The 24,889-nt window shown below is 52.6% G+C and overlaps 9 protein-coding genes across 9 annotated transcripts; 7 read left to right on the forward strand and 2 right to left on the reverse strand.

The window, feature by feature from the left end:
• Positions 1–3,300: 3,300 nt before the first annotated feature.
• NCS57_00827700 (Stress response protein NST1) lies at positions 3,301–6,864 on the forward strand (the record flags this gene model as incomplete). The annotated part of the gene is made up of 1 exon (XM_053058098.1): positions 3,301–6,864. One exon carries the CDS (start codon positions 3,301–3,303, stop codon positions 6,862–6,864), a length of 3,564 nt encoding a protein of 1,187 aa, XP_052911929.1.
• A 1,290-nt stretch (positions 6,865–8,154) lies between these two features.
• Positions 8,155–8,982, reverse strand: NCS57_00827800 (uncharacterized protein; the record flags this gene model as incomplete). Its single annotated transcript, XM_053058099.1, has 1 exon — positions 8,155–8,982. The coding sequence occupies one exon, from the start codon at positions 8,980–8,982 to the stop codon at positions 8,155–8,157; it is 828 nt and encodes a 275-aa protein (XP_052911930.1).
• Positions 8,983–10,899: 1,917 nt separating this feature from the next.
• On the forward strand, positions 10,900–11,265 carry NCS57_00827900 (uncharacterized protein; the record flags this gene model as incomplete). Its single annotated transcript, XM_053058100.1, has 2 exons — positions 10,900–11,076; positions 11,128–11,265. Exons 1-2 carry the CDS (start codon positions 10,969–10,971, stop codon positions 11,263–11,265), a joined length of 246 nt encoding a protein of 81 aa, XP_052911931.1. The 5' UTR covers positions 10,900–10,968.
• Positions 11,266–11,631: 366 nt separating this feature from the next.
• On the forward strand, positions 11,632–12,301 carry NCS57_00828000 (Translation machinery-associated protein 20; the record flags this gene model as incomplete). The annotated part of the gene is made up of 2 exons (XM_053058101.1): positions 11,632–11,645; positions 11,701–12,301. The coding sequence occupies 2 exons, from the start codon at positions 11,632–11,634 to the stop codon at positions 12,299–12,301; spliced, it is 615 nt and encodes a 204-aa protein (XP_052911932.1).
• A 2,983-nt stretch (positions 12,302–15,284) lies between these two features.
• NCS57_00828100 (Apple domain-containing protein) lies at positions 15,285–15,990 on the forward strand (the record flags this gene model as incomplete). Its single annotated transcript, XM_053058102.1, has 2 exons — positions 15,285–15,743; positions 15,796–15,990. 2 exons carry the CDS (start codon positions 15,285–15,287, stop codon positions 15,988–15,990), a joined length of 654 nt encoding a protein of 217 aa, XP_052911933.1.
• Positions 15,991–16,327: 337 nt separating this feature from the next.
• NCS57_00828200 (uncharacterized protein) lies at positions 16,328–16,738 on the forward strand (the record flags this gene model as incomplete). Its single annotated transcript, XM_053058103.1, has 1 exon — positions 16,328–16,738. One exon carries the CDS (start codon positions 16,328–16,330, stop codon positions 16,736–16,738), a length of 411 nt encoding a protein of 136 aa, XP_052911934.1.
• Positions 16,739–17,502: 764 nt separating this feature from the next.
• NCS57_00828300 (uncharacterized protein) lies at positions 17,503–18,101 on the forward strand (the record flags this gene model as incomplete). Its single annotated transcript, XM_053058104.1, has 2 exons — positions 17,503–17,579; positions 17,633–18,101. The coding sequence occupies 2 exons, from the start codon at positions 17,503–17,505 to the stop codon at positions 18,099–18,101; spliced, it is 546 nt and encodes a 181-aa protein (XP_052911935.1).
• Positions 18,102–19,716: 1,615 nt separating this feature from the next.
• NCS57_00828400 (uncharacterized protein) lies at positions 19,717–20,280 on the forward strand (the record flags this gene model as incomplete). The annotated part of the gene is made up of 1 exon (XM_053058105.1): positions 19,717–20,280. One exon carries the CDS (start codon positions 19,717–19,719, stop codon positions 20,278–20,280), a length of 564 nt encoding a protein of 187 aa, XP_052911936.1.
• A 437-nt stretch (positions 20,281–20,717) lies between these two features.
• Positions 20,718–21,470, reverse strand: NCS57_00828500 (uncharacterized protein; the record flags this gene model as incomplete). Its single annotated transcript, XM_053058106.1, has 1 exon — positions 20,718–21,470. The coding sequence occupies exon 1, from the start codon at positions 21,450–21,452 to the stop codon at positions 20,718–20,720; it is 735 nt and encodes a 244-aa protein (XP_052911937.1). The 5' UTR covers positions 21,453–21,470.
• Positions 21,471–24,889: the final 3,419 nt, after the last annotated feature.

Below are 24,889 nucleotides of genomic sequence, written 5' to 3' on the forward strand. Positions count from 1 at the left end.
AATTGCAAGCATTAGCAACCAGCTCACTGCATAACAGTAAGCACCTTTGATACCAGCCAGGGGCATGCCACCCTGCAAAGCAGAATGGTTACCAAGCAAGCAACAGCAATAGTTCACCCGGCGAGCTATCTCACTAACAGCAGCCCCTGGGGCGGTGCGTCAAGGGCTCCATCCTCCAGCCTGGGCCTCTATCCCAAACAGGCAATGTGAAGCCAGCCGCAAAACTAAAGGGTCCAGCGTCAGCGTCAGAGAGACCGATCTCGATACGCTGACTCTCTTAGTCGCGGCAATACGCAGTAGGATGCAAAAAAATTGCTAGGTGCGCTGATCTGCAGGCACATATGTACATGCTCATCGCGAAGCTTGCTCCTTCCGGGTGATCCAATTAGTTATCGCCAGTATGTATCGTCGCCACGGAGCTGAGTTGGCTCCCATCAACATCCGCCAGCAATCGACTTTTTAACCTTTCAAACATGGTCATCCGTCTCAGCGAATAGCAAACCTCACGCTCGCACTCCTTTGTTTCGGCATAAATTATGTTCCCCGCGAGGAATCTCCACCATCGACAGCCTAGCTGCAAAACAAACAAAAAAAAAAAAAAAAAAAAACAGGTCAATACGATGATGACGGTCACATCAGATCCATGGCATCTAAATGCCGACATATCCACCTCTCGTGGCCTAGATTCTCCCCTAACTGCCTATCCCGGAGTTTTCGCATTCGGTTTACTGTGTTTGGGTACTATACTGTATCCTCGACTTCAAAACTCCGCGGTCTTTGCTTAGCTGGCGCCGCACCGTCATGCCATGTCATGTCACTGGCCGAATGCTTGGGCGCCTTTTGAGGCTGTGCACCTCAAGGCAGGAAAAAGGGCACTATGGAGATGCACCAACCAAACCCACCCGCCAGCCGGTAAGCTAAAAACAGGCACAGGGACCTCGCCAGGATGAACTAGAGATCCCCCTAAAAAAGAACCCTGGCAATTGCATTGGATTGGCAAGAGAAAGGGCCGGCCGGCCTCCATGCCTTGGAGAGACCCCCGTGTCTCGGAATATCACAGAGATCGTCGCCGCCGTCAACTCTGACCATTCTCCCGGCTCCCTCCCGTCGGGTCCATGAGCATGCCTCATCCCAGATCTCGGGCCCGGCGGAATGCCGGTACGTCTCCGGTTCGCTTACGCTTCATGGCTGGCTGGCACTGGATTTTAACATGCAAACACGAACATGGCCAGTTCTCTCCCCACAGAGGCTTCTTACCTGCGTCTGGTGATGACGGCAGATCGGGGTCCCCGATAGCCAAATCCGTCACCGTCAAGTGTCTCACCCGCTTATTCGCTTTTACTGGGTTGCAACCACAATGCTTGATAGACGATAGACGCTCCATCTTGCTGCAGCCAATGTTGACAACTCTACAACCACGTCTCTTTAGACGACACTCTTTGTTCCCATGGGCCGAGTGTCAACTTATCTTCAGGCGAGACACGCAGGAACCTTAACATGAACCGGTTCATTGTGGCAACAGCCCTTGCGAGTTTGCTCTCATCCTGTGCCGTCTGTCCCCTCACGTGTTAGTGCCACTGCAAACGGCCTCTGTGCAGCTCACTTCTCGCAACTGAGACTCGTCTATCCGTGTTTGGTCAATCAGCCGAAGCATCTCACTGTCGTCACTCTGCCGTCGACACTGTCCTCTCCGTTTGTCCAACCTTGAAGACAGGGGGACGAAAGAAGGTGTCGTCTCATTTCTGCGTCTAGTCGCACAGGCGACTTCATGCGCCAACGTGGACGTATAGGCTGTGCGCTCGTACAACGTGAGGCTTGGTTCAACTCCAGGCGGATGGGGTCACAGCAGTCGAGTCAATTTCTGTATTTTTCCACCTCGTGCCAAGCTAAACCTGCCATGTCAACGCCATACGAGACCGGCAGCTGTCGTGATGCCGGCGGCTAGAGTGAAATTTGTCGCTTGCACATCAGCATCAAGAGTGAAGATCACAATCCAAGAACACCCCGTTTCCTCGGTCGTCTAGCCAAAACGGTTGTCCTGCGTGGAAAAACGGAGAGATGATAATCCTTTTGGAGCTCTATGAGGATGTAGTTCCCCGTTTCAACTTGACATGGGTGAAATGAAGGACTTGACAGTATCCGCGAAGTCGAGACGGATAGGCGTGGTGGATTGTTTCAGCAATCTAGAAGATGGAGTGGGCAAACGGCGGGCTTATTCGGGTAATCGGGTCCCAGTGAATGACGTTGTTAGTCAATTGAGTTGGGAATTGACTCTTATTGTATTTGTAGTCGTATTTGGGTTGATTTGAAAATACTACAATTGTCGTTGTTGCACCGCAGTTCCTGAGAGGAAATAACACGCGACATCCGGCTGATACAATCATGACTACGAAACACAGTACTACACAAGGCTTCCTTCTACTGGCATTCCAGGGAAATAAGTCAATGATTGACGCAAAAATGCCAAGATTACCTACTGCAGTTTGATCAATTGTCTGTCAATCCCCTCCTCAATTCCACCACCTCCCATTGTCCCAATGGATGTTTGCTTGCCCCAGGTTCAGGGTAACCAAATTGCATCTTGGTGGTTTGCCAGCGGAACGGAAAAGTGACGTTGACATCAAGGTCGTTTGCTCCCCACCCCCACCTGCCTAAGGCACAAACGAACCAGAAGGCTAGATCTCCCTCGTCACGTGCGCGATCACACCAGGCGAGGCAAAGAGCGGGGCCGTCTCCGTCAATCAGATTCGTGCCTGCCACAGCGACCTGGCTCGTTCGGCTGCATGAGAAAGTACAGGTGCCATGTAACTCCACCAGAGAGTGACTTCCATCGCTTTGCCTTGAGCCTTGAGTCTTGAAGTACTGTAGTCTCGAGCAACCTACGCCAAACCACCAAACAAAGACTTTGCAACATCTTCACTCTTTTACTCCCTCACCGTACAACATCATTACACGCCTCGCACTGCCCTCGCGTCTGCAGGCCAGAAGCATCTTATCGATTCCGCCCTGGGTCCCTCCCCCGCAGGCGTCATCGCTGACCTAACCCTGACCTTGGCCTCGCCGACTGTGAGTGCCTCATTTTGAGCCGCCCCCCAGACCCTCCACTCTCAACGTTCGCTCCGCAGCCGCCTCGCGACCACCACCTTGTCGCCTTACGACGCGCAATTCACGCTGCTCTCCTGCTGACACGCTCACCGCGCACAACAGACATCGCCCCCTCCATCCTCCCACGAGTTCGACAGACACGTGTCGCGCACAGCATCTTCATGCCCTCGACTGCCCTGCTCCCGTAAACCTACGATGCCGGCCAACAACCAGAAACCGGCTTCCCAAACGCCGGCATCGCCTCGAAATACTGCAAAATACACCAACAAGGATGGCTCCAAGTTCATCACCGTACCTAAAGGGTCTCCCTCCGAGTCGTCGCTCCCCCCGACCCCCACAACTACCAAAGCCAGCGCCCCCCCACCAGATGCTAGCAATGGTCCTGCTCCTACTATCAACCGCAAGAAGCAGAAGCGTCGGCAGAAGGCCGCTGCGAAACTTGCCCTGCAGCAGCAGACTGCTAATGGACACGATGCAGCATCTGGAGCTGGTTCGGCTGCGGGATCGACGTTGGGCCGCGGCCCCGCTGACCATGAAGAAGTCGAGAGCGATGATGAGCACGAGTATGTCCTGGCAAGCGAAGTATCAGGGCCGACTAGCAACGGCCATCCGCTCCCGGATTCCAAGTCCAAGAAGAAAAACAAGAAGAAGAAGAAGGGAGGCGCAGCAAGCAACGACTCTCCACAATTGGCGGCCGATCGAAACCCTCCATCGCAGCCTAACATGTCGCGAGGTTCTGGCATGTCTCGCGACAAGATTTGGAGCACTAGTAACCAGGAGGAGCGAGAACGCATCAAGGAGTTCTGGCTTGGATTGGGTGAAGATGAGCGGAAATCCTTGGTCAAGGTGGAGAAGGACGCTGTCCTGAAGAAGATGAAGGAACAGCAGAAGCACACCTGCAGTTGTACCGTCTGCGGTAGAAAGCGCAACGCGATCGAGGAAGAGCTAGAGGGTCTGTACGATGCCTACTACCTGGAGCTGGAGCAGTTCGCGAACCAAGGCGAGGCGCCTACCATGCTGCCTACACCCCGCGACTTCTCCCTACGGCCACCTCGAGGGCTGCCATCGAGCTACGGCAATCCACCGCCATCCCGCGGGCGGATAGTTGAACATGTTGGCGATGACGAGGATGAGGACGACCTAGAGGAGGTTTATAGCGAAGACGGAGTGGAGGACGATGACTATAGCGACGACGAACCTCCCGAAGAATTCCACAATCCACACGATCGAGACGTCGCCGATTTCTTGACGTTTGGCAACAGCCTTCAAGTCAAGGGTACGCAGCTTCTTGAATCACTTCTCCACAGATATGGTAACATGGACTTAGGTGGCATTCTCACCGTGGCGGATGATCTCCTCAAGAACGACGGCAAGCGATTCATCGAGATGATGGAGCAGCTCGCGGAGCGTCGGATGGCCAGGGAAGAGGATGCTCGCGAGCACTTCTCTCGCGGCTATGGCGGTCACCCCAATGGCTCATACTCCAATCCTCATAACCATCCTCCTCCCGACGACGACGAATATGATGACGAAGAAGACGAGGAAGAGGACTATGACGATAGCCAAGACGAGGAGTATGAGGATGAAGAGGTATACTCGAACCCCTCTGTGATGCCACCCCAGTCCCATACTGAGTGTTGCTGCCAGGACCAGATGACGGAGGAGCAACGGATGGAAGAAGGCCGTCGGATGTTCCAGATCTTTGCCGCTCGCATGTTTGAGCAGCGCGTGCTCTCAGCCTACAAGGAAAAAGTGGCCAAGGAACGCCAGCAGAAACTCCTCGAGGAGCTGGAGGACGAGAACCGCCTAGTCGAACAACAAAAGGCCAAGAAAGCTAAGAACGCCCAGAAGAAGAAGGACAAGGCTGCTCAAAAGAAGCAGGCTCAGGCTGAGGAGCGGGCGCGCAAGGAAGCTGAGAAGGCTGCAGAAGAGGCTGCACGACAAGAAGCCGAGAAGCAACGGATTGCTCAGCAGAAGGCAAGGAGCGAGGAGAAGCGAAAGCAAAAGGAGGCTTACAAGAAGGCGGAAGAGGAGGCTCGTCTACGGAAAGAGGCGGAGCGACAACGGCAGCGCGAAAAGCAGGCCGAACAAGAGCGCAAAGCCCGTGAAGCTAAGGAAAAGGAGAAGAAGCTGAAGGAAGAACAGCGACAGCGGGAGAAAGAGGCTCGAGAGCAAAAGGAGCGCGAGGCCCAAGAGCGAAAGGACAAGCAGGACCGCGACAAGCGGGAGAAGGAAGCCCGAGCTGCCAAGGCCCAGAAGGAAGCCCAAGCTGCTCGTGAGGCCAAGGAGAAGCTTAAGGAGGAAAAGGCGGCAGCTCACAAGGCGGCCACCCAAGCATCACAGCCTCTCCAAATCCCCAAGCGCGGACAGCAACACCCAGTCTCGATACCGACCGCCCTGCCGCAACATCCTCCTAACCCCAACAGCTACGCATCGCCTAAGATACCGGTTGCGACACCTGTGATTCCCAAAGCGCCGACTCCTATGCGACCCAGGACAATGTCGCAGCAACAGGACACGGCACCGACAAGCTCATCTGCGTCTCAGTCTGCTTCTGCTACTAGTCAGAACCCTTCGCCTCACTCATTGACACCAGCTCACATGAGCCCGGGCCCGATAGGGCAGCGCAAGAGTAGCGCAAGCACGACAGCAACAACGTCGCAGCATTCCCACTCGGTATCGCCTACGAATGCCCAGTCTAGGATTGCTAGTCAACCCATTGGCTTCCAGATGCCTCCCATGGGAATTCAGCCTCCTCCAGGATTGACTCATGCACCACCAGGTTTCCCGAACCGTATACCCCACGAGGCCATGTTCCCTCCAGGTTTCAGACATAGTCCTAATGTGATGATGCCTCCTCCTGGCATACACGGCGCGCCCGGTCGTGGATTCCCACCAGCGTCTATGCCGCCCCCGGGATTCCACCAAGCCGGCGATCAGTTCGGAATGGGTGGTTTCCCCATGCCCAAGGACGTCCCCCCGCCAGTGCACACCCGCCAGAGCTCTGGACAGTTCGATATTCCGCCTCCAACGGCGCAGCCTATTGGACGGCCTGCTCCTATTGGACGTCCTGGGAGTGTCAGCATGGGAAGAATGCCTGATGATCTCGATGATGAGACTACTCATCTGGGAAGTCGGGCGCTTCTTGAAGACGACGAACCGCTTGCCTCTGATGTGAACCCGGCAAGTCTGCGAAACCAGCCTCCGGGCTTTCCCACAGGTCCCTTCATGCCCTCAGGGTATCCCATGGCGCATAACCCCTGGGGACCTCCTGCTGGCGGCACGTTTCCTCCTCCTGGATTCGGAAACCCGGGCTGGGGCGCGCCAAGTGCGCCTCCGGGTTTCGGCATGGGATCTCCGGTTCCCTCGATGAGTGCCATCCGCAGTACGGCTCCGGCTCGGCATGTCGCTGTTCGACAGATGCTCTGCCAAGCCTGTAAGGCTCTGGGTGGCTCAGGTGACTCGGAAGGCTTCATTGATTTGTCAACCATCAAGTCGCAGATTGATGATATGACGGGTGACAATATCTCGGAAATTGATCTGCTGAACTTGTGCGAGACGGAGGGAAGCCCGTCCAACGGAGGTGGTGCTTTTGACCTCAAACGGGATGTTGACGGTTCTGGAAAACACCGGGTACGATGGCAGCCGGATCCAAGCGACGGATTCAATCCTCAGTATCGAGCCGTTGGCGCACCGGGTGAAATTGGCAGTCCATTGATGGGCCATGTGTCACAGCATGTGCCGCAGCGAGGGTCCTAGGGAGGCCCCATCCAGAGGCCGGGGAATGAAGACGCCCAGTGGTCCAGCATTGGCACGACCAGGTCGTCTAGACAAGAGAACAGCAATAGTAGTCTATCTGGGATTCCAAACTCTAGCAGAGGATTGCAAATGCGCAAAACCGACCTTGGCTTGTTCGATACACAATCAGTCTTGGAGACGCGCGGCTTGCCGAGACCTTTGAATTTGCGAGCCGAAACATCTCCAGAGAGACCATTCAACCTATTTGAAGACTCGTGGAGACAAAATGCGTCACCATCGTCATCCACTACCACGACCTTGGAGGCGCAACTGGGAGAATCTTGTTTGTTTTCTGGACAAGAAAAAAATCCGTCACAGCGGACACAATCGAGATTCTTTCTCCCGAGTAGACGGAAGTGAATGGACTGAGCCAGGATAACAAGAGGACATATTCGGTTGGGCTATGGCAGGGTTCACAGGGACTGGACTGGAATGGACAGGCATGGGTGATGGTTTTGATGCTGGATGCTGCTCAGCGGTACCACTTGGAAGGTGTTGAGAAAGCGAACCAGCGGACCAGCGTGAAATTATCGCTGTTATTACCGAAAGGAATCTTGTTCGAGTATCGGATAATAAACATGAGTCAAAGCGGGCTTGATGCATTGGCAATTTTGTCTGTCTCTAATTATTTGTGATGTGTATCTGTGAATGAAGTGGTGATGTTCTTGTGGGATGGCATTGATGTGGTTGGGATGTGTGCGAGGGTGTTGATGGATATGAATGGCAAGGATGAGGTGATTCCCATGGCTAAAATTGGCTTACATTTGTTTGACCATGGTGGAGTAGAGGCCAAGGGACAAGTTTCAACGGTGGGTCCAAATCTAACTCCAGCGTCGATGCCTCTGTGATGCACCCGGGCCGTTTGAGGAAGGCAATGGAAGCACGTAAAGACAGAAGCAGTAATTATGTGGCGATGGCATGGAAGTACAGGTAATACTTTAATTCAACGTCTAGGCTCTCCCCCTTTGGTTTCGTAGATGACATTCACACACAAAGTTGCAGACTTTATCCTTTCCCATTGCTCCGAAATACTCAAACATGAAGTTGTTGTTGATGTTGTTCCCTGGCCTGACAAAAAGGTATCAAAAAAGACGTAACCCTCGCCCCATGGCCTTGAACCGAGTCAAGTATAAGACTCCCCCGACGCGTTCAAAAAGACACAGCTCAGCGTTGGGGTTGTGGTGCCCATGAAGGCTCCTCCCAGACGCTGGAAAGCCTTCCCGACTCCCTTCCTCGGACGGACCGTTCCGCCTAGATTCGGGTCTGGTCCTGGAAGGGGTTGGCTCCGGCGTTTGATGGGTTCGACTGACCAGAGGCGTTGCGGATGAGGGGCTGGCGCTGGGCGGCGCGCTGCTTCTTGGTGGCGGCACGGGCGAGAGCGACGGCCTCGGACTTGGCGGCGAGACGCTTCTGCTCCTTCTTGTCTCTGCAGCACATGAAGGTCAGGTAACCCATCATGAGGGCGAGGGCGCCGGCAAAGACGATGGCGATGATGATGCCGGCCGTGTCCATCTCCTTCTTGACCAGGCAGATGGTTTCGTTGCTGTTGTCGAGCATGGTGCAGATGACATCGTCACGGCAGGTGCTCGTGGTGGTGGTGATGGAGGAGCAGGATCCCGTCTCGGCCGTACCGCTCTTGGTCTTGACGTCGCAAGCTGTCGTGTCCTTGACCTTGGCGGTCAAGCAGTCCTTGCCAGACGAGGTGTCGGCCGTCTCTCGCTTGAAAAGGGTGCGCTTGGAGCCGGGCTCACCAGCGGCGGCGACACGGGGAGCGATGGTGGGAAGAGGAGCGGCCGGGAAGCGCTTCTTGAGGTCCTCACCCTTGGCGAGCTCCTCGCATCGCTGCCATGTGCGGCGGGCCTCGGCGACAGCCTCCTGGGAGGAGCAGCCGGCGTCGGTGTAGCAGCCTTGGACGGCGGGCTCTTCGGGGGATTCGAGCTTGGAGAGGCACCCAGCGAGGGCGGACTGGTCGGCGCAGTCGGCGTAAGCGGCCAGGTCAGCACTGTTTTGGGCGAGACACTCTTGCTGGGCGATGGCGAGCGCGTTGCCCGCGAAGAAGACGGCGGATGAGAATCGCATGCTGGCGGGTTTTGGGGGGGAGTTCGACCCTAGAAGACTTTCGGCGAGAAAAAGAAGGGAGGACGATCGGCTGGCGATGGTATGGGATGGCTTGGTCTGACTTGCTCCAGAGGATGCCCCGCAAGCTCCAGTTGTCGATTGCGATTGATGGTCGGAAATCAAGACACGTCAATCCCTTGCAGTAGAACAAAGGGAGAGAGAGGAGGAAAACGACGGTGTGTGGGAGTCGGAGATGGAGAAGGGTTTGGCGTTTTCGATGATGGGTGATGGATGTGGCCCAGCAAGGGGGGGAAGGAGCAAGAATGGAGGAAGGGGAAAAAAAGAGAAAAAAGAAGCGAAAAAGCCAAAGGAGAAGGGATTACTTCTTTGCCTGGGAATGGATGGCTGGACTGGACGTGAACAAACAGGACAGGGTGTGAGGCGGCCTTTGGGGCTGGGCTTACTATTATGGGGACCAGCCTGCTAAAAAAAGGGGAGATGATCGATCCCTGAATGGGCGGCAGACAGACAGACAGTGAGACGCCCACTCTGGAGCCCTGGAGGGAGATGAGCTAGTGAGCAGTCAGCCTTGGAGATGAGGAGGGTCCTTGGGGTGACCGGGGGTCTCTGCAGCTGTCCTGTTGGTACAGTAAGACTGTGTCGTTGCCGCTGAGTAGCTGGAAATTACGGGCTGGACTGCCGCACACTGCAACTATCCCATCCCCATCCCCATGGATGAGCTGGCAGAGCGTGTGGCGCTGGGTGGAACTAACGTTGAGAGCGCGGCTGAGAGCGTGAGACATGACCTCCGCGTTCAAATCGAGTCTAGCTATTCTATGGTGGTGGCTTGGATGGGTTCAGCCGTGGGAGGCTTTCTTCAAGAACCACACACTATCCTAGCCACATGGCAATCAGAGACAGATTGAAGCTGTCCGGCAATGGGTCTAATAATATTTACTGCGTACGGGAGCATCTCGGCAGAGAGTGTGTTTTCAGACAAAAAACAGGGACTGACCCATCTCGGGCTGGGATGGAAGCTGGCAACGCAGCGGGCATCCCCTTATGCACGCATAAGCACAAGCCTCCGCAAGCGCTCAGTGGCTGAGGGGATCCAGCTTGGAAGGATGGCGGTGCGGCACATGGGTCTGACCGGGGGTTGTTGGGTTTTTGGCTGCTGGTGCGACAACGGGCTTTGAGTGGAGAGGAGTGACATTTTGTTTTACGGGTTGGGTTTTTGTCTACGGCTGTTGGATCTTTATTTCTTGGGGGGGACTTTGGTGAGAGGCTGAATATGGATAGCTTGACCTGTCAATAGAAACCCAAAAGTGAGGTGAGAAAGACGGTCAGGATGGATGCTTACGGCTTACAGCTTGGTCTCTTCACCCCTGTCGCTCACGCCGAACGCCATCAAGCGCTTTGGGGTTTAAAGAGCAAGGCCTCGCAAAGAGAAGACCGAGACTCTTTTTTCTTCTGTCGAGTTTTGCTGTCGGAACATGCCGACTCCCAAGGCAGGTTCCAAGGTAAGGTATTCCCGACTCGTCAACCATTGGGTTTGTCCACGCAATCATTTTTTGCCATGGATGTTCAGGGGGCCTGATGGGTCAGTGCATTTCTCTGGACAACAATCAAAAATACGAAAAAAAATCTCCGACAACAGGATCAATCTAATCCATCACTCGTTTTCTCTTACAAACTGAATGGTAGAAATGCCTTGAATCTTGATCAAGCTTGCCTGTCTCACAAAGTGCACGTCATGGGCTTTGAGTCCTTCCGGGCAACGGGCGCGCAGCCAATCCGGCCGATTGCCATGTGAGGCTACGTCATCGTCGCGAGAAGCTTCCGAAGCCCGTTCGTAAGTTGATTGTACGAGTAAAGCAGGAAGGTATAAAAACCAGGCTGCGACGGAGGTTTCCAAGAACAATATTTTAATTCTCTTTTTTAAATCTACACGAGATAAATAATTTGACACTATTCACAATATTTTCAACACAAAACAACAATTTCACCATGCCTCTTGTCGTTCCCGGTATCAACTCTACTTCTGGCGATAACGCCGAGGAGTGGCAGAACAAGCTCGTCGGCAAGAAGCTCTCCGAGTCAGAGTCCAACGAGACGGTAAGCTCTTCACTCTGACGAACCGGTTCATATGAGCTGACGAGCAGCAAGGTCTTTTGCAAGCGGGATCTTCCCGAGGAGACGCGCATCATTGAGCCCGGCATGATGGTGACAAAGGACTTCAAGGAGAACCGGCTCAACGTTCACCTCAAGGACGACGGAACCGTGTCGCACGTTGTCAAGGGATGAGCTGGTGGTTCGTCTGTGTGAGGTTGTACGAATAAACGAAGGGATGGCACGACAGCATGAATAAATGAGAACAACAGGATCACAAACAAATACTTACCCTGACGCGTGTTCATCGTAGACGCCGTGAATTCAGTTCATGGTGATGCTCAAAAACCCCCCCGTATTGCATCTCGAGACTTACCCCGCCACTCCGATCCGCGGGGCATCGACTTTTCCCCCCTACCAAAACAGCCCACCCCACCAAGACACGAGACGAAGCTTCTCCCTCACGAGAGCCAGTCCCTTTAATCGTTGCTACGCGTCTCAATCCATTTCAATTCTTTTGTATTTATAGACTACCACTCGGCACTGTCGTAAGCCGTCGCCATGTTCAAGAAAGAGTACATCCTCCTCGATCCAAAGCCCCTCACCAAAAGCTAATCTCTCCCTCTCTAGGATCCAATCCTCGCCGAAGCAAAAGCTCAAGTCGTCGGTCCAGCGATCCCTCCGACAGGCGCTCCTGTCCACGTACCCGCTCCTCACGCCGCACATCGACGAGATCCTACCCAAGAAGGCGTCCCTGGCGAGCATGAAGCTGACGGACCGCAACACGCTGTACGTCCTTGACTCGACGCCGCTCTTCTACCAGCAGGACATCTCGTCGATTATTATCCCTCACCTGCGCCTCGTGCACCGCTTCCCCGACGCGTTCCCGAGCATTCGCATAGATCGTGGTGCTATCCGCTTCGTGCTCTCGGGTGCTACACTTATGGCTCCTGGTTTGACCTCCCCCGGGGGTAGGCTGCCGGCCGATGGTGTCCCCGAGAGGCTGGAAGAGGGCAAGGAGATGGAGCAGAAGCTAGAGGAGGATGGAAGATGGAGCCGGGAGCTCGAGAAGGGCGAGCCTGTGGTCGTCATGGCTGAGGGCAAGGTGGAGGCTTGCGCCGTGGGGACGCTGGTGGCGGGGACCAAGGAGGTCAAGGCCAAGGGCAAGGGGCCCGTGATTGAGGACGCGCACTTCCTGGGCGACGGCCTATGGAACCTGAACACCGAGTGAGGAACATTGGCTTTGGGATTGGAGTGGGATATCGTGATACCAAACAGACGTCGAGATGGAAAGCTCATGCCAAGAGATGGTGTCAGGGGTCTTCGGCTGGGTCAGGGCCGAGTCGTGTCACCCGAAATCGACCGAATATTGAAACGCAGCGAGGACGTCTTAGGATATCGATTCAGCCGTTGTTTATCGGCACCTTGTTGCTTCTGAGGAAAGATTTTAGACAATAATATCTTGGTTAAGAGCGCCTTGAAGATTAGGTCTCTGTGAAGTTTGCCAGGCAAACCTCTAGTTATGTGTCGAGGCCAAGTCAAACTGTCTTGGAGAAACCAGAGTATCTCATTAAGTCGATGCTCGTCGTTCATTAAAAAGAATTGATGCATGGCGACTCTCGAATGGCCCTGTCTCTGCAGTAAATGCAAGCCTCTGGGTTACTCGATCGATGCTCGGTCTCCCAGTGGACCTTTGTGAGCGAGAATGCGGATATATGAGTTCTAAAGTTGCTACTCAAGATGACTGATGCCGTCGGTACATTGGTTAACTATTCATAGCTTGAGAAAGAGGCCCTCTAACCCCAGTGGCATCGCTGTGCTTCAAGACGGGGCACCCGTCCATGATCCTCTAGGGCCCCCCCCAGGCGAGGTCAAGGAGCTATAGGCCATGGGTGCTTACTAGAAATAACGATTATGTGATCTATCTTGTAATGTTAGTTTAGGCATGGTTACCAATAAAATGAATTATGAAAGCTCCTCAAACTTACCCCCTGCAGAAGCGTTGGTAGATGCAGTGCTTGATAGATTCGAAGTACCGTCCAAAGGCCGACTCTTTATGAATCAGTAGCTATTGCTTTCGTCGAGAAACCCCACTCCCGTCATCTGGCTTGAAGGAGCCTTTTACATAGTCGGGCTGTAACACCGTCTTTGAGTCAGTGACAGGTAGGTCAACCAGATCGTTTCACGAAGGGAGAATAAAAACTCTAGTTTCTCCGTTCGCTCTACGAGGAAAGAAGAATATGATACATTTTAGGCCTTTCCTGTAACTGGTGCGTATTGAAAGCTCTCGCATGTCTTGACCAGACTGTGGCAAGTTGGGTTTAAGTTTCGACGGAGATCTGGCTGCCATCTACTCGGGGCCTCTTTGACCTTTTAAGCAGAAATTGATCCTATGATAGGAAACTCCAAACATGCTAATCAGAGAATATCATCTTGGAAGCCCCTGGATGTATCCTCACTCTTCAGCGTGTAGTCCAGACTCTACGAGGGCTGTGTTCTAGCGGACCAAGCAGATTCAAGACTTGGAACATCTCGACGTGTTTAGAAGGTGTAAGAGTAGTTTCTATGGCTACTTTGATAGCGTGCTTGGTGTTGTATGTTCAAGTGTCTGTCGGTTGGTAGATAGATGGGAGTAAATGCGTCTCCTTGCTCTCCTCGCGCACATCTTGGTCCGAATTCATAGTCAATTGATAAATTTTCAGGCACAAACTACTGAAAAAGTCATTGTGGATAGATCTTGATGTATCTTCAACAGATATGCTTGTTCTCTGGGTCGAGTTTGACGAGGTAAATACTCCCCTCGCGCGATGAGAGGGGACCAAAGCAAGGGTGCATGCCTCCTCTGGACCAGCCAGTCGGAAGATATCATGGCCAAATGGTGAAGAAGGTAAAATGAACCAGTTCCATATATTTGAGGGAACTTCTGACCCTAGTTTGCCAGGCCTTTGACTGATATGTGTGATGAACCCGCGGCGTCATACGGGGCTATCGGGTAGGGTTCTTAACTAGTCACTACTCCGTTAGAAGAACAATTGAATCTTTGTCTTGAACAGGCATGGTAGGGAGAATCTCTGACAAAAAAAGATACGATTAAACAAAACTCCTGAAAGAGTCCTTTGAGAAGGGCCAAGACCTCGCGTGAGGTTCTGCAAATTCCATGAAGGAGTCGAACGACGAAAGGTTCACTGACCACTTTGATAAAGCGTGATGTTACGCTGTGGAACACAATGGACCACTATGCCAGGAGCAAAAGTGAAAGATACCTTTCAACAGGCACCGAGGCAATTAGGACATTTATGCTGCTCAACATACGTGTATATCAGTTGGCCCCCTAAACTTGATAACTGACACAATGATTACACTTGAGACCATATTGAGTTTAAGAAAAAAGGTCAAGTAGAGAGCCTAGCAAGAGCAAGAAACAAACGTAGGCGATCTAGAGCAGGCACCGGCGATAAATAACGTGAGTTTCAATAATAGAAGAACTGGAGTCTATCTTGAATGTATCAATCCTCAGGAAGAACGCAGGCCGTCGCACTTCGCTCTTATAAGCCTGGTAACTTGGCAGTCTAGAGTTGAGAGACTGCATAGCTGGGCTCTCTCAGTTAGATCCCTTCCAGTAGCGTTGACGACCGCATGGCAACTAGTATCTGGGGAATCAGATTTCTTATGCTCCAGAACAGAAAGGCCTTTCTGGGTGGCAAGGAGCTCAGGACGACTGCCTTTTTGAACGGATATCAGAGAAGTAACGCGAGAAAGGGGTTTGCTTCATTGAAAAGTAATTTAACCTCATAGTATCCTGACTGGTTGCCGGGGTTTGCGTCATGGAGAGAAATGAGTTCCTGGATCAGCATCCTTTGGATATTGTGATTTGCCCGGATCTGATATGTTTGTTGGTTCTGCTGCTAATAAAAGCAATGAGAGAAGCAATATGCGGGTCTAGCCTTTCTATGAGTGGCTGAACCTGGTCCCCAGAACCTTGGCATCGGTTGGCCATGCTTCTTCCAGCTTAGGTTACATCTGGAAGTAATTTGCGTCCCGAGACTATTGACTGTAGTCCACGCCACGATCACAGGGAGACGTTGTGGGTCGTTGGGGTGCACGACCTTATAAGAGTTACAGCTGCAGCTGTTGAGCAAGTGTTTGCTTATCCCCTCGACCCCCTCGCTTAGGTTTCGACAAATCCTACACTCGTTCTTAACTAGGTTCTCGAGATGGTATCCCACAAGTTCCTGGTTGCCATTGCAGCCATGTCCCTTGCGACAGGCTCTTCTGCTGGTCCATGCATCCCACAGTCACCCGTCACAACCGAGACAGTAACAAGTTCAGGCACCGAAACCAGCTTGACAACAGTCTCTTCCACTGAGGTGGCCTCTAGCACAGAAACCACCATCTCCAGCGCCACCGAAACTGCCTCTACTACAGAGAAGGTTACTTCCTTCAGCACTACCGAGACGCCTTCGACAACTGCAGCGCCTACTTCTACCACAACTACGGAGGAGGAGATTATCATCACAATGGCCAAGAGATCCTTCCAGGATGGCCCTCCTCTCAGAAGAAATGTCCACTGCGAGGTCAACGGCTCGCCCAGAGCAATCTCGCCGGTTGACGAGTTCAACGAGGAGCGACCGGGCGTGCCAATTTCCATCGAGGGTTGCTATCAGAGATGCAAGGTAAGCCAAGCTCTCCCACAGCCCCGTTGATAGTACTGACATGCATGTTCAGGACAGAGCCAACGCCGAGTCTAGTTGCAAGTCCTTCTCCTTCTCTTATGGTCACCTTGGCCAACCCCTGTGTGATCTCTTTGGCGGGAGCGTTTCGGAAAGTGTAAGCACGCTGGACCATGCTGAGGTTTCCTTATGGTTCGATCTCGTCTGTGGTTCGCCCTCCGAGAAGGGATGGGAGCCGAGTGATTCTTGAGGGTCTGGTTCGGATGGTGGAATGGGTTGGTTTAGGGGCAAAACGAATGCTCTCGAGAGCATCTATTTTCTGACCGAGAGATGAATATAGCCGCTTGTCAAGTTGTAGGTACTGAGATCTGTCTTTGATGTTGTATTATAGTACCTATGATATTGGGAGTCTGTCAGATTAGTCATGGACCTGTTTCGTATTGAGACTAGTCGACCTCTGCACTTACTGGGATTTGTCTCGCGCCTTTTGCTTACGTTCCCTCCACCATTGATCCTGTTACCATTGGATAGAACATCCATCCAGACACAACAGAAGCTGCCAAACCAATCGTTGAGGTCTCGCTAGGATGACCACATTCTCTTCCATCCCTCCATACATCCTCGGCGGCGCCTGTGTCGGTCGAGGCCTGATGGCCATCTACTCCCCACGAAAAGAATACGGCCATGTCGGTTTACCGCTCGAATCTCTAGCAACTCCAGCCGACCATGAAGCCGGCGGAATATCGCCGCTCATGTACTTCAAGGGGCTCCGCGAGATCTCATATGGTCTCACGCTGATGGTACTGCAGCGTCAGGGGAACGAGGACGCTGTTACGACCTTTGCTGCCATCTTATCGGTCGTGAGGATCGGAGATGGTCTCGTTGTCTGGTTCAAGGGAGGTGAGGAGTTGAGATGGAGGGCTATGGGCCATTGGATCACTGGGGTCGGGTTCGTTGGGTGGGTGATTTGGAGGTGCAGTTATCAGGGATACTTTTGACGGACTTGAACACTTGATTAGATCTGGATGAGAAGCCGCGTTAGCAGCATTTTGAACTTGATATATCGTGAGACACATTTTTCTCTGCAAGGGCCCCTTACCTCGTCCTGCAAAGGGGTACATGTTGGCGTATACGACTCCCATCAGCTACGATGCCTGCCTTTGCTCCAATATCAGAGTGCGAGCTTGGTGTAGTTTGGAATGACGACATGAAGTTATGTAAAGTCGACATAAGATAGATGTAGATATAAGAAAGGAGATCAGAGTATACCCAGGTAGCCTCACGGAGACCAGGGGCAACATGGGGCTTGGGAAGATCCTTCAGCGTTCAGTTACACGTTCTCCAAGCATCCTCTGTGCTGGAGGGGGGACTCGGAAATTTCAAACACCCAAGCTCTCGTTTAATCCAGCGCTGTAGAGCGTACTGGCCTAGCCCTATTAGAGGTTATTGTTCGTCCACTGTTCGTGAGCTCGGTCTGCCAGCTGCCAGGCACTTCTTGCCGGAAATCAGTAGGCCGTTCGCGCACACCCAGGCGTTTGGCTTCTCTATTTTACTCCCCTCTCGCTTTTTCATTTCTAAAACCTGCATCGATTCTAGAAATCGCATCCTCTCCAGAACAAAAACACACCTGTTCTTGAGACGAGCTCGATTTCTTCTAGAGATCACATCGATTTCTAGAAAGCAGCACCAATATCATCTTCTCGCGCACATCTCATCGCACACAAACTAATATTCACCACACTTCATCAGCACACGAATCAACATGGCGGATGAGGGTCGTCTATACGTTGCCTTGTACGCCCGCGGAGGCAGAGCCAGAATGGCCACGAAGGAGGACAAGTAAGCTTTCTCTCTTCCTACTACACTCGTACTTGAATACTAACGATGAGCAGATTCCACTGGGCTTTCATCACTGGTCCCGACTATGAATCTCCTGAGACTCGTGCTACTCGTCACCACGTCACGCACGGTGTCGAAATGATCGACGGCACGCCCCAGATGATGTGGAAGTACTGCGAGCAGGACATTCCCACCGGCTGGACTTCTCAGCTCCTTGTTCGCGTTCTCATCGGCGAGGTGAAGTCCATGGACCGGGTCAACTTCATCTTCCACAACACGCCTCTGAAGCACGACACTGAGGGATGGAACTGCGTGAAATGGGTCGAGGACGCCTTCATGACCATCATGCAGGACGACAACGCTCTGGGAGAGGCAGTCACTGACTGGGACGCCATCCGTGACAAGGCTATGGAGTACGTCGACGCCAAGATCAAGTCTGGTCGCTTCGAACTCTGCCGCGACTTTGAGAACGATGAGGTTCCCACTTGGGACATGGTCGACAACAAGGAGCTTGCAACTTAAGCGAGACTTGAGAGACATGAGATACACGAGGGAGGATGGGTGGCAACGTTGATCATGTATCTGCCTTCAAGGGCTTGAGAACAAGCTGACAACTCTATGCGAAATTCGGGTGGTAATGAATCAAGAAATCACCAACCTTGTTGTTCTAAAATGCATCGTGAGGGCTGGCTTGTCTGGCCCAAGTGTGCTCGCAGTAGACCGAGAATCACCATGCCGTCTCTTAGTCCCCATGCGCAGCACAACGTTTCTATGTACTAAGCTGGCGAGTCTGCTTGGTCCACGTGCGTAGAAACTAGCTGGCTGCTCGACCGCCGGTGAGATGCCAAGAGCCCAGACACACATGAAAGCATGTTCACGTACTCGACATCTGTTTGCTTGCTCCAGGTCCCGTGATTTCAAGCCCCAACCCTCACTACGTAGCTTCCGAAGCATCAGTTCACCCCCGGGCTCTCTCTAGCCCGGCGGCAATATGAAGCCCCTCTAGGCATACCAGTGTCTCGGCGTATCTCTCGCGTAGGCACAGAGAACATCACGATGGAAATTTTCTCTCGACTCGTGGCCCATGTCTTGGAGCTTTTGTCGACTGCAGTTGGAATAAACATCCAACGAGACACACCTAAAAAAAGGATCTCACTGCATATCATGTCTTGGCAATATAAGCATCCTTGAAATATCCCTCCGACTTTCCTTGGCCTTTTGCGCCAGTTTTCGCCCTCGTATAAATCCAGATCAAGCTGAAAAATTCAACACTGTCAAACCACTGGCAATGCCATTGACTGGGTCATGCAGGTCGTCTCTAATGAAACAGGCGGACCTGTGGCTTGCTGAATCTTGGGCTCGTAGCGCCTCAGCGCCACTTTCTGACGGGCAGCCGATGCAGCGGCTGAGGACATGGTCTGATGATTTTCCGGTGGGAGCGAGACTTGGAGGAGTGCTTGGTAGAAGAGATTATTTGGATATGGATATTGACGGGAGCGTACATGAGACTCTTTTCTTGGACGGTTGGGAATACGATGACCATCCCAGAGGAAGATAGGTGGCTGGAGGTGTGGCTTTGCCTACATTGTGAAATCCAGTAGATGTGCAAAGCTACTCATGCTTCAAGACGAACTTGATACCTACAACATGCTGTCATACTACGCCGTCGTGTCCCAGACCGCTGGGACCGACATCACTTCACCAGATCTCAGTCCCGTCAAACAAAGTCAAGGAACCAGCGGCCTCAAAGAAATAGTCCAATCGCAGAGCCCTAGACGAAAACCAATAGCTCGTGCTAATAATAGTGCCGCCTGTCTCACATTGGCCCAATGCCGCAGCTCGGGCTGCCCGAGCCCCAGGTCCAGACCACATGCGAGACCTCGTATTTCCCCACAGCCACCGTTAAGCTTCGCTGTCAAGGTATGCGCGCGTGATGGGTTGTCAGTGCATTCAAGAGAAGAGGTTCCGTTGGGCTGGGACGTGGATGGGAACGTGTATATAAAGGTTGGTTCGACATGTTCAACAAGACTCATTATCACTCATAGCATCTTCAACTCCTTACCACTCCTCCACAAGCCTCCAACTTACACTCAACAACGAACCTTTCCACTCGCTTTCAAAACAACCCACCTTCACCATGCAGATCAAGGCCCTCCTCCTCACTCCCCTCCTCGCCGCCGGCATCGTCTCGGCCGCTCCCCAGCAGTCCACCAACTCGTTCGAGCTCCTCGCCCTCCGCAACGGCAGCCCCATCCACTTCTCGGGCGTCCAGGCCTCCGAGAGCCGCCTCACCCTGAAGAAGGCCAAGCAGGGCGCCTCTTGCACCGCTGGCCCGGCCGACAACCACGCCATCTTTGAGCTCCTCGGCGAGAACCTCTTCCTCTACGACAAGCCTCGACGCCAGCAGATGTGGGTTGACCGCTCTGGTATGGGACAGGGTATTCTTGGATACAGCACCGGTGCTCAGCCTCTTCCAAAGAATGCTGAGCAGACCGGTTGGAAGGTCGACAAGAATGGAAACCTGAACTTCAAGGGCTCTGGTCTCATTGCTTGCCCTAGCAGCAAGAAGAATGGCCCTTGGTCTATTTGGGTCAGTGTCGGTATCAACCAGCCCGGAGGCAACAAGGGCTGCGTTCCCTTCACGGCCCGCGCCATCAAGAACTTGAAGCCTACTGGCTGCGAGTACAGTGTGCAGAAGTAGAATTTCTTCCACAGGATAGACTGGTGTTTGGGAGAAGAGCATTGGGGTTGGATAGAGTTGGTTTGGAACTAGATAGATTTACGGTCCTTTAGAACTGGCATTGCATGACAGTTACGAAGATATGTACATGGATGATAGAATTATGAAAATATTTTGATATGGATACGATACCTGTACTTTGTACATAATGCAGATTGCTTGGTGAATACACATTGTTCAACCATCTACCTGGTGACCCGACTTACACTCCGAGAAACACGACGGACTGAGCCAATCTGGATTCAACATTGAAAAGAAGAGAATACCCCTGAAAACACACCCAACAGCTAGCTAAACAACCGCTAATGCCAGCCATCCACTCCTGTGCCACATCAACGCCCTCGACCGAACCGAACCCAACCTTTCCGTGCCACTTAGAGAGTCACTGAGTACACATCTCAGGCTGCCAATTTGTCCAGTTCCTCCTTGGCCACTTCACAATCGAACTCCTGAACCTTTGGAAGCTCCTTTAACCCCTTGGCCGTGGCAGAAACACTCTTGCTAAACGGTGTGCCAAACTTGAAGTTGACCTCTGAACCAGGCGCGAACCAGTCCTTCTCCAGAAACTCGCGATCCATCGTACCGAGATATATGTGAAACACGTCCTCGAAATCCTTGGGGAGGTTTCCGTCGTGGCAGTACTCGGGGAGAAGCTTGAAGTGGAAGCAGATGGGTGTTCCGCATCGACCGCAGAAGCTGCGGGACCAGGCTTTGCCGCAGCTTGTGGTGTGGTAGAAGCGGATCCAGGTTTTGCTTTCTTCTGCTGCGAGGAAGGCTTGTGTGCCTGGGACGTAGGGGGGACGGTCCGCGTCGGCCTTTTCAGCGTCGTAGTCCTCCGCGAGGACATCGAGGAAGCGGCCGCTCACGATGGTGGACTCTGAAGAGGGAGAGATGGCAGATACCGTGAGCATAGTGGCTGGAATGTCGGCCATGGCAGGTGAAAGGAATGCGCCAGTTGATCTCCGGCAGTCGTTGCAGTGGCATGTAATCGCATTTGGGAGGCGTGTGTTGGAAGAAGGAGGTGCCATTGGGTGCAAGGGCCGATCTTCAAGACGGGGGATGGCGATGCGATAGCGGATGGCGCCGCATGAGCAGCCGCCAGTGACGGTGTTTGCGTCGTCAGGAAGAGGCATCTTGTCGTTGTAGATCAGGCAGAACTGTTGTGAAGATTAACAAACAGCGACAGCCCGCTGGTTATATAGACACTCAGTCAAGCTTTGTGACTGGTGTCTCAGTCGGCGGCACCAAACTCCTTTGACGCATCTCTTACGGGGAGGCGTCCTTGGCGGGGCTCCTTGACTGGCTACTCCTAGCCTTGGCTGACCAAAATGATCTCCCCATGGCTGCACAAATATGCCCGTCTTATTGAGCCTCGAGCTATCAATTGGCGTCGTGAAATGCGATGGGGGATTAGCTGCCAGAAATTCACGGCGCAAAGACAACGTCGTGAAGACGCCCCGCCAGCCCCTTAAGCGCGCGGAATAATTCCTAGCTGCGAAAGAGGATACTTTTGTAATTTCGGATGTCGGGTTGTATAGAAATTTCTATACTATGTGAGAAGAGCTTTAAAGTTAAAAAGTAGTTTGGGTTGGACCGTGGTGGAAAGGTGAAAAGTCGTCGCTCTGCTGGAGGGTGTTCATGGCTAGTTGGCGGCCTCGTCAAGGTCACCTACGACGGAGGGCTTCTAGTTTTCGTTCACTCTTGGGCGCAATTGATTATGGAGATTGTGGCCGTCTGGTTCTCCCCGTATCCAAGGTTGATTCGTGTCCGATGATGCCCATGTCGCTGCTTCTCTGGCCTTTCGAGATTTGACCGGATTCGGTGTTTCCGCTCTGGTTTCCATTGTTAGTTGTCAACAAACTGCGTTTTTCTCTATTCGAGGCTTCGGGGCACTTACTCGTGTGTCGCTTCTCCGAGCCCTGAGATAATGGATAGCCTGGACGAAGGGTGGCTTGAAGGCGTGAGGAAAGAAGGCAGAGTTTACGCTGCTGAAAGCGTCTCAACTGACACGAAGCCTCCTTAATATGCTGGAAAAGAAACCATCAAGGCCCATAGAATAAGCATAACTGAAAAGATCCTTCAAAACACCAAAGTTCTCTGCAATAGGGGTCATCTCAACCTGGAGTCTTCGAGTTGATGACCTGGGCTGTCCGGGGAAGTCTTGACCTGACTGCAAACTGATAGGCACTATGTCGTTAAAGGGGCTTTTTCCTGATCAATAGAGGGCGAGTGGCTAGCTGTGGTTTTGCTGACTGCTGGGAGAACGCATCGATATCATCCTCACTTGGATTTCCTAGGCGGCAATGTATCGAGCTGGCGAGGCGCATTTCCTCACGTAGACATACGTTGGTTTGCGTACTTTGCCGCTGGTGAGTAGGCTCATGAGGATGTTGGGTAAAGTCCTGAAACATAACATCTGCTTTGATTAGGGGATGATTGAATAACAAGTAACACTGGAGCTCAAAGCAACGAGACTTTTTGATGCGCACCGAGAAGGGAACAACACAATCGCTCGATCAAATGGATGGGAGGCTGTCACATACGAGACCGTCGCAGAGGAGGACGACAGCCTCCATTAATTCGGCAGGGACACCGTTCTAAAGTTGAAGGGGAAGACGGAAGGCGGTTGATAACCGTGTTTTTAGTGATTGTGACTGATAGCCTCTTCATACTCAACAAGACCGGCCGCAGATTATCTATCCGCTCAGTTATCCCATCAAGGACCGGGCTTCAACTATAACAAAGAACACAATACGCTCCGCAGACAATCCATCATCTCTTTTCTGTACACCGACAATACTTCGGGGGGCTCTATCTCGCCCTAATCCCCGAGCTGCTGCGCTTAGCACTTGGGGCGAGATGGAGCCCTCCCAGTACTCCTTGGCTGAATATTGCGATCTTCTGGCTCAGTTAACCCATCAAGGGCCGGGCTTCAACTATAAGAAAGGCCGAATATTGCATCTATGGATGCCTTCCTGATAACTGTGTTCTCTTGCTGTTGTGGCTGATGGCCTCTGTTGGAGACGGCAATGAGATCAACAATGTGAAGGTGCGGGTTGACGAGGTCGTTCTGGCTGAAGTGGGCTCTGGTGGAAGGGCAACTGTCGAGCAGGTCCCGTGGGAGGTCGATTTCCTTGGATCGGTAGACGAAATAGGCCTGTCAAATCTCTGGCTCAGTTAACCCATCGAGGGCCGAGCTCCAACTATAATAAAGAACACACTTCTGTCAAATCTCGAGGCCCAGAACGCCGATGGAAAACTCACATGCTGATTTATTGATCGATTGATGGTCATCGAGCCTCGCGATCTCGCGACGGAGGTCCGTCTCTGGGAGAAACGAAGGGTCGACAGGATGGAAGTCGTTCGTAGTTATGGAGGTCTCAGGAATGGCGGGAAACGCGTTTGGGACGACATAAAGGTGTGGTGCTAAGGGAGGAAGTAGACAAGCGACGAGAAGGATTGTTCGTGAAGCCTAACAGGATGGATCTCTGGGATCCTAACATAAAGTTAGCATGGTTGGGTGTAAGTCAAGTTCCAGGCAACAAACCTAACTGTTATATAGACTAACTCTCAGTTCTTAAGGACGGCGTCGAGGAACACATCTAATTTCATGTCAGCACACTGAAGAAAGAGAAACTATGAGGGGATGGAAGATCTCAAAGAATTTACTGGGTTGAGGATAACACTTACTGTATTGGGGGCTTCTCAAGGCTGGGAGAAGGTATCCTCCATAACCCCCACAGCAAGGCTAGGGGTGCCAACTCTGACAATCGAGGTGATAGACGAGCCTCAGAGGACGGAAATCTGACCGACAAGAAGAAGAGATTCGACGTGACTTTTGGTAGGGGAGAAGAAAGGGATAGAGAGAGGTGGGAGTGGACGGACAAGTGGCTCAGGGGTTCTCGTGTTCGGCAGTGCGTGCGTTGACAGGGAGTAACGGCTCAGGCGTCGTTGCAGAATAGGGAGGAACACTGTGCTAGCATTGGGATATGGTGCTATGATGTGTTGGTATTGTGTTTCTTGTTATAGTTGAAGCCCGGCCCTTGATGGAACAGCTGCGCTCATGGGTAGAAGACTCGCCACTTCTTCGTCGGGCGATGGCCACGCCGCCTAGTGCAGCATGCGAGCCCGGTGGATGTCCCGCTTTTCCTCCACGTTAGCCGATGTCTAGGGAAACAAAACGACCGGAGTGTTGGAAGGGGATCGAGACTAACCAGGCAGAGGAAGCCGCAAGGGAAGACGCAGAATTCCACTTTCTGGTATCGAGGATAACTGAAAACAAACTTGGTAAGTCAATGATGCAAAGGCCTGAAGGAGAAAGACAGGGAGGGGAAAGATCGAAGAGCATGTTCCTTGTGGTGGGAGTGTCTGGTTGCTATGCAGTTGCAGGACTGCTGCAATGCGGCCAGCTCAGCTCAGCCAGGGGAACGAAGGAAGTGAACAAAGATCTTAGGATAGTTGTGAAGAATGCATCGATGGAATCGAACGTCTGTAGAACCTTGTGCTAAGGGGAAAGGAAGTGATAGGAAACAAAACAGGGGAGGAGGAGTGGTCAAAGGGGACAGGATGT

This window comes from Fusarium keratoplasticum, chromosome 6 (assembly GCF_025433545.1).
Source record: "Fusarium keratoplasticum isolate Fu6.1 chromosome 6, whole genome shotgun sequence".
NCBI lineage: Eukaryota > Fungi > Ascomycota > Sordariomycetes > Hypocreales > Nectriaceae > Fusarium > Fusarium keratoplasticum.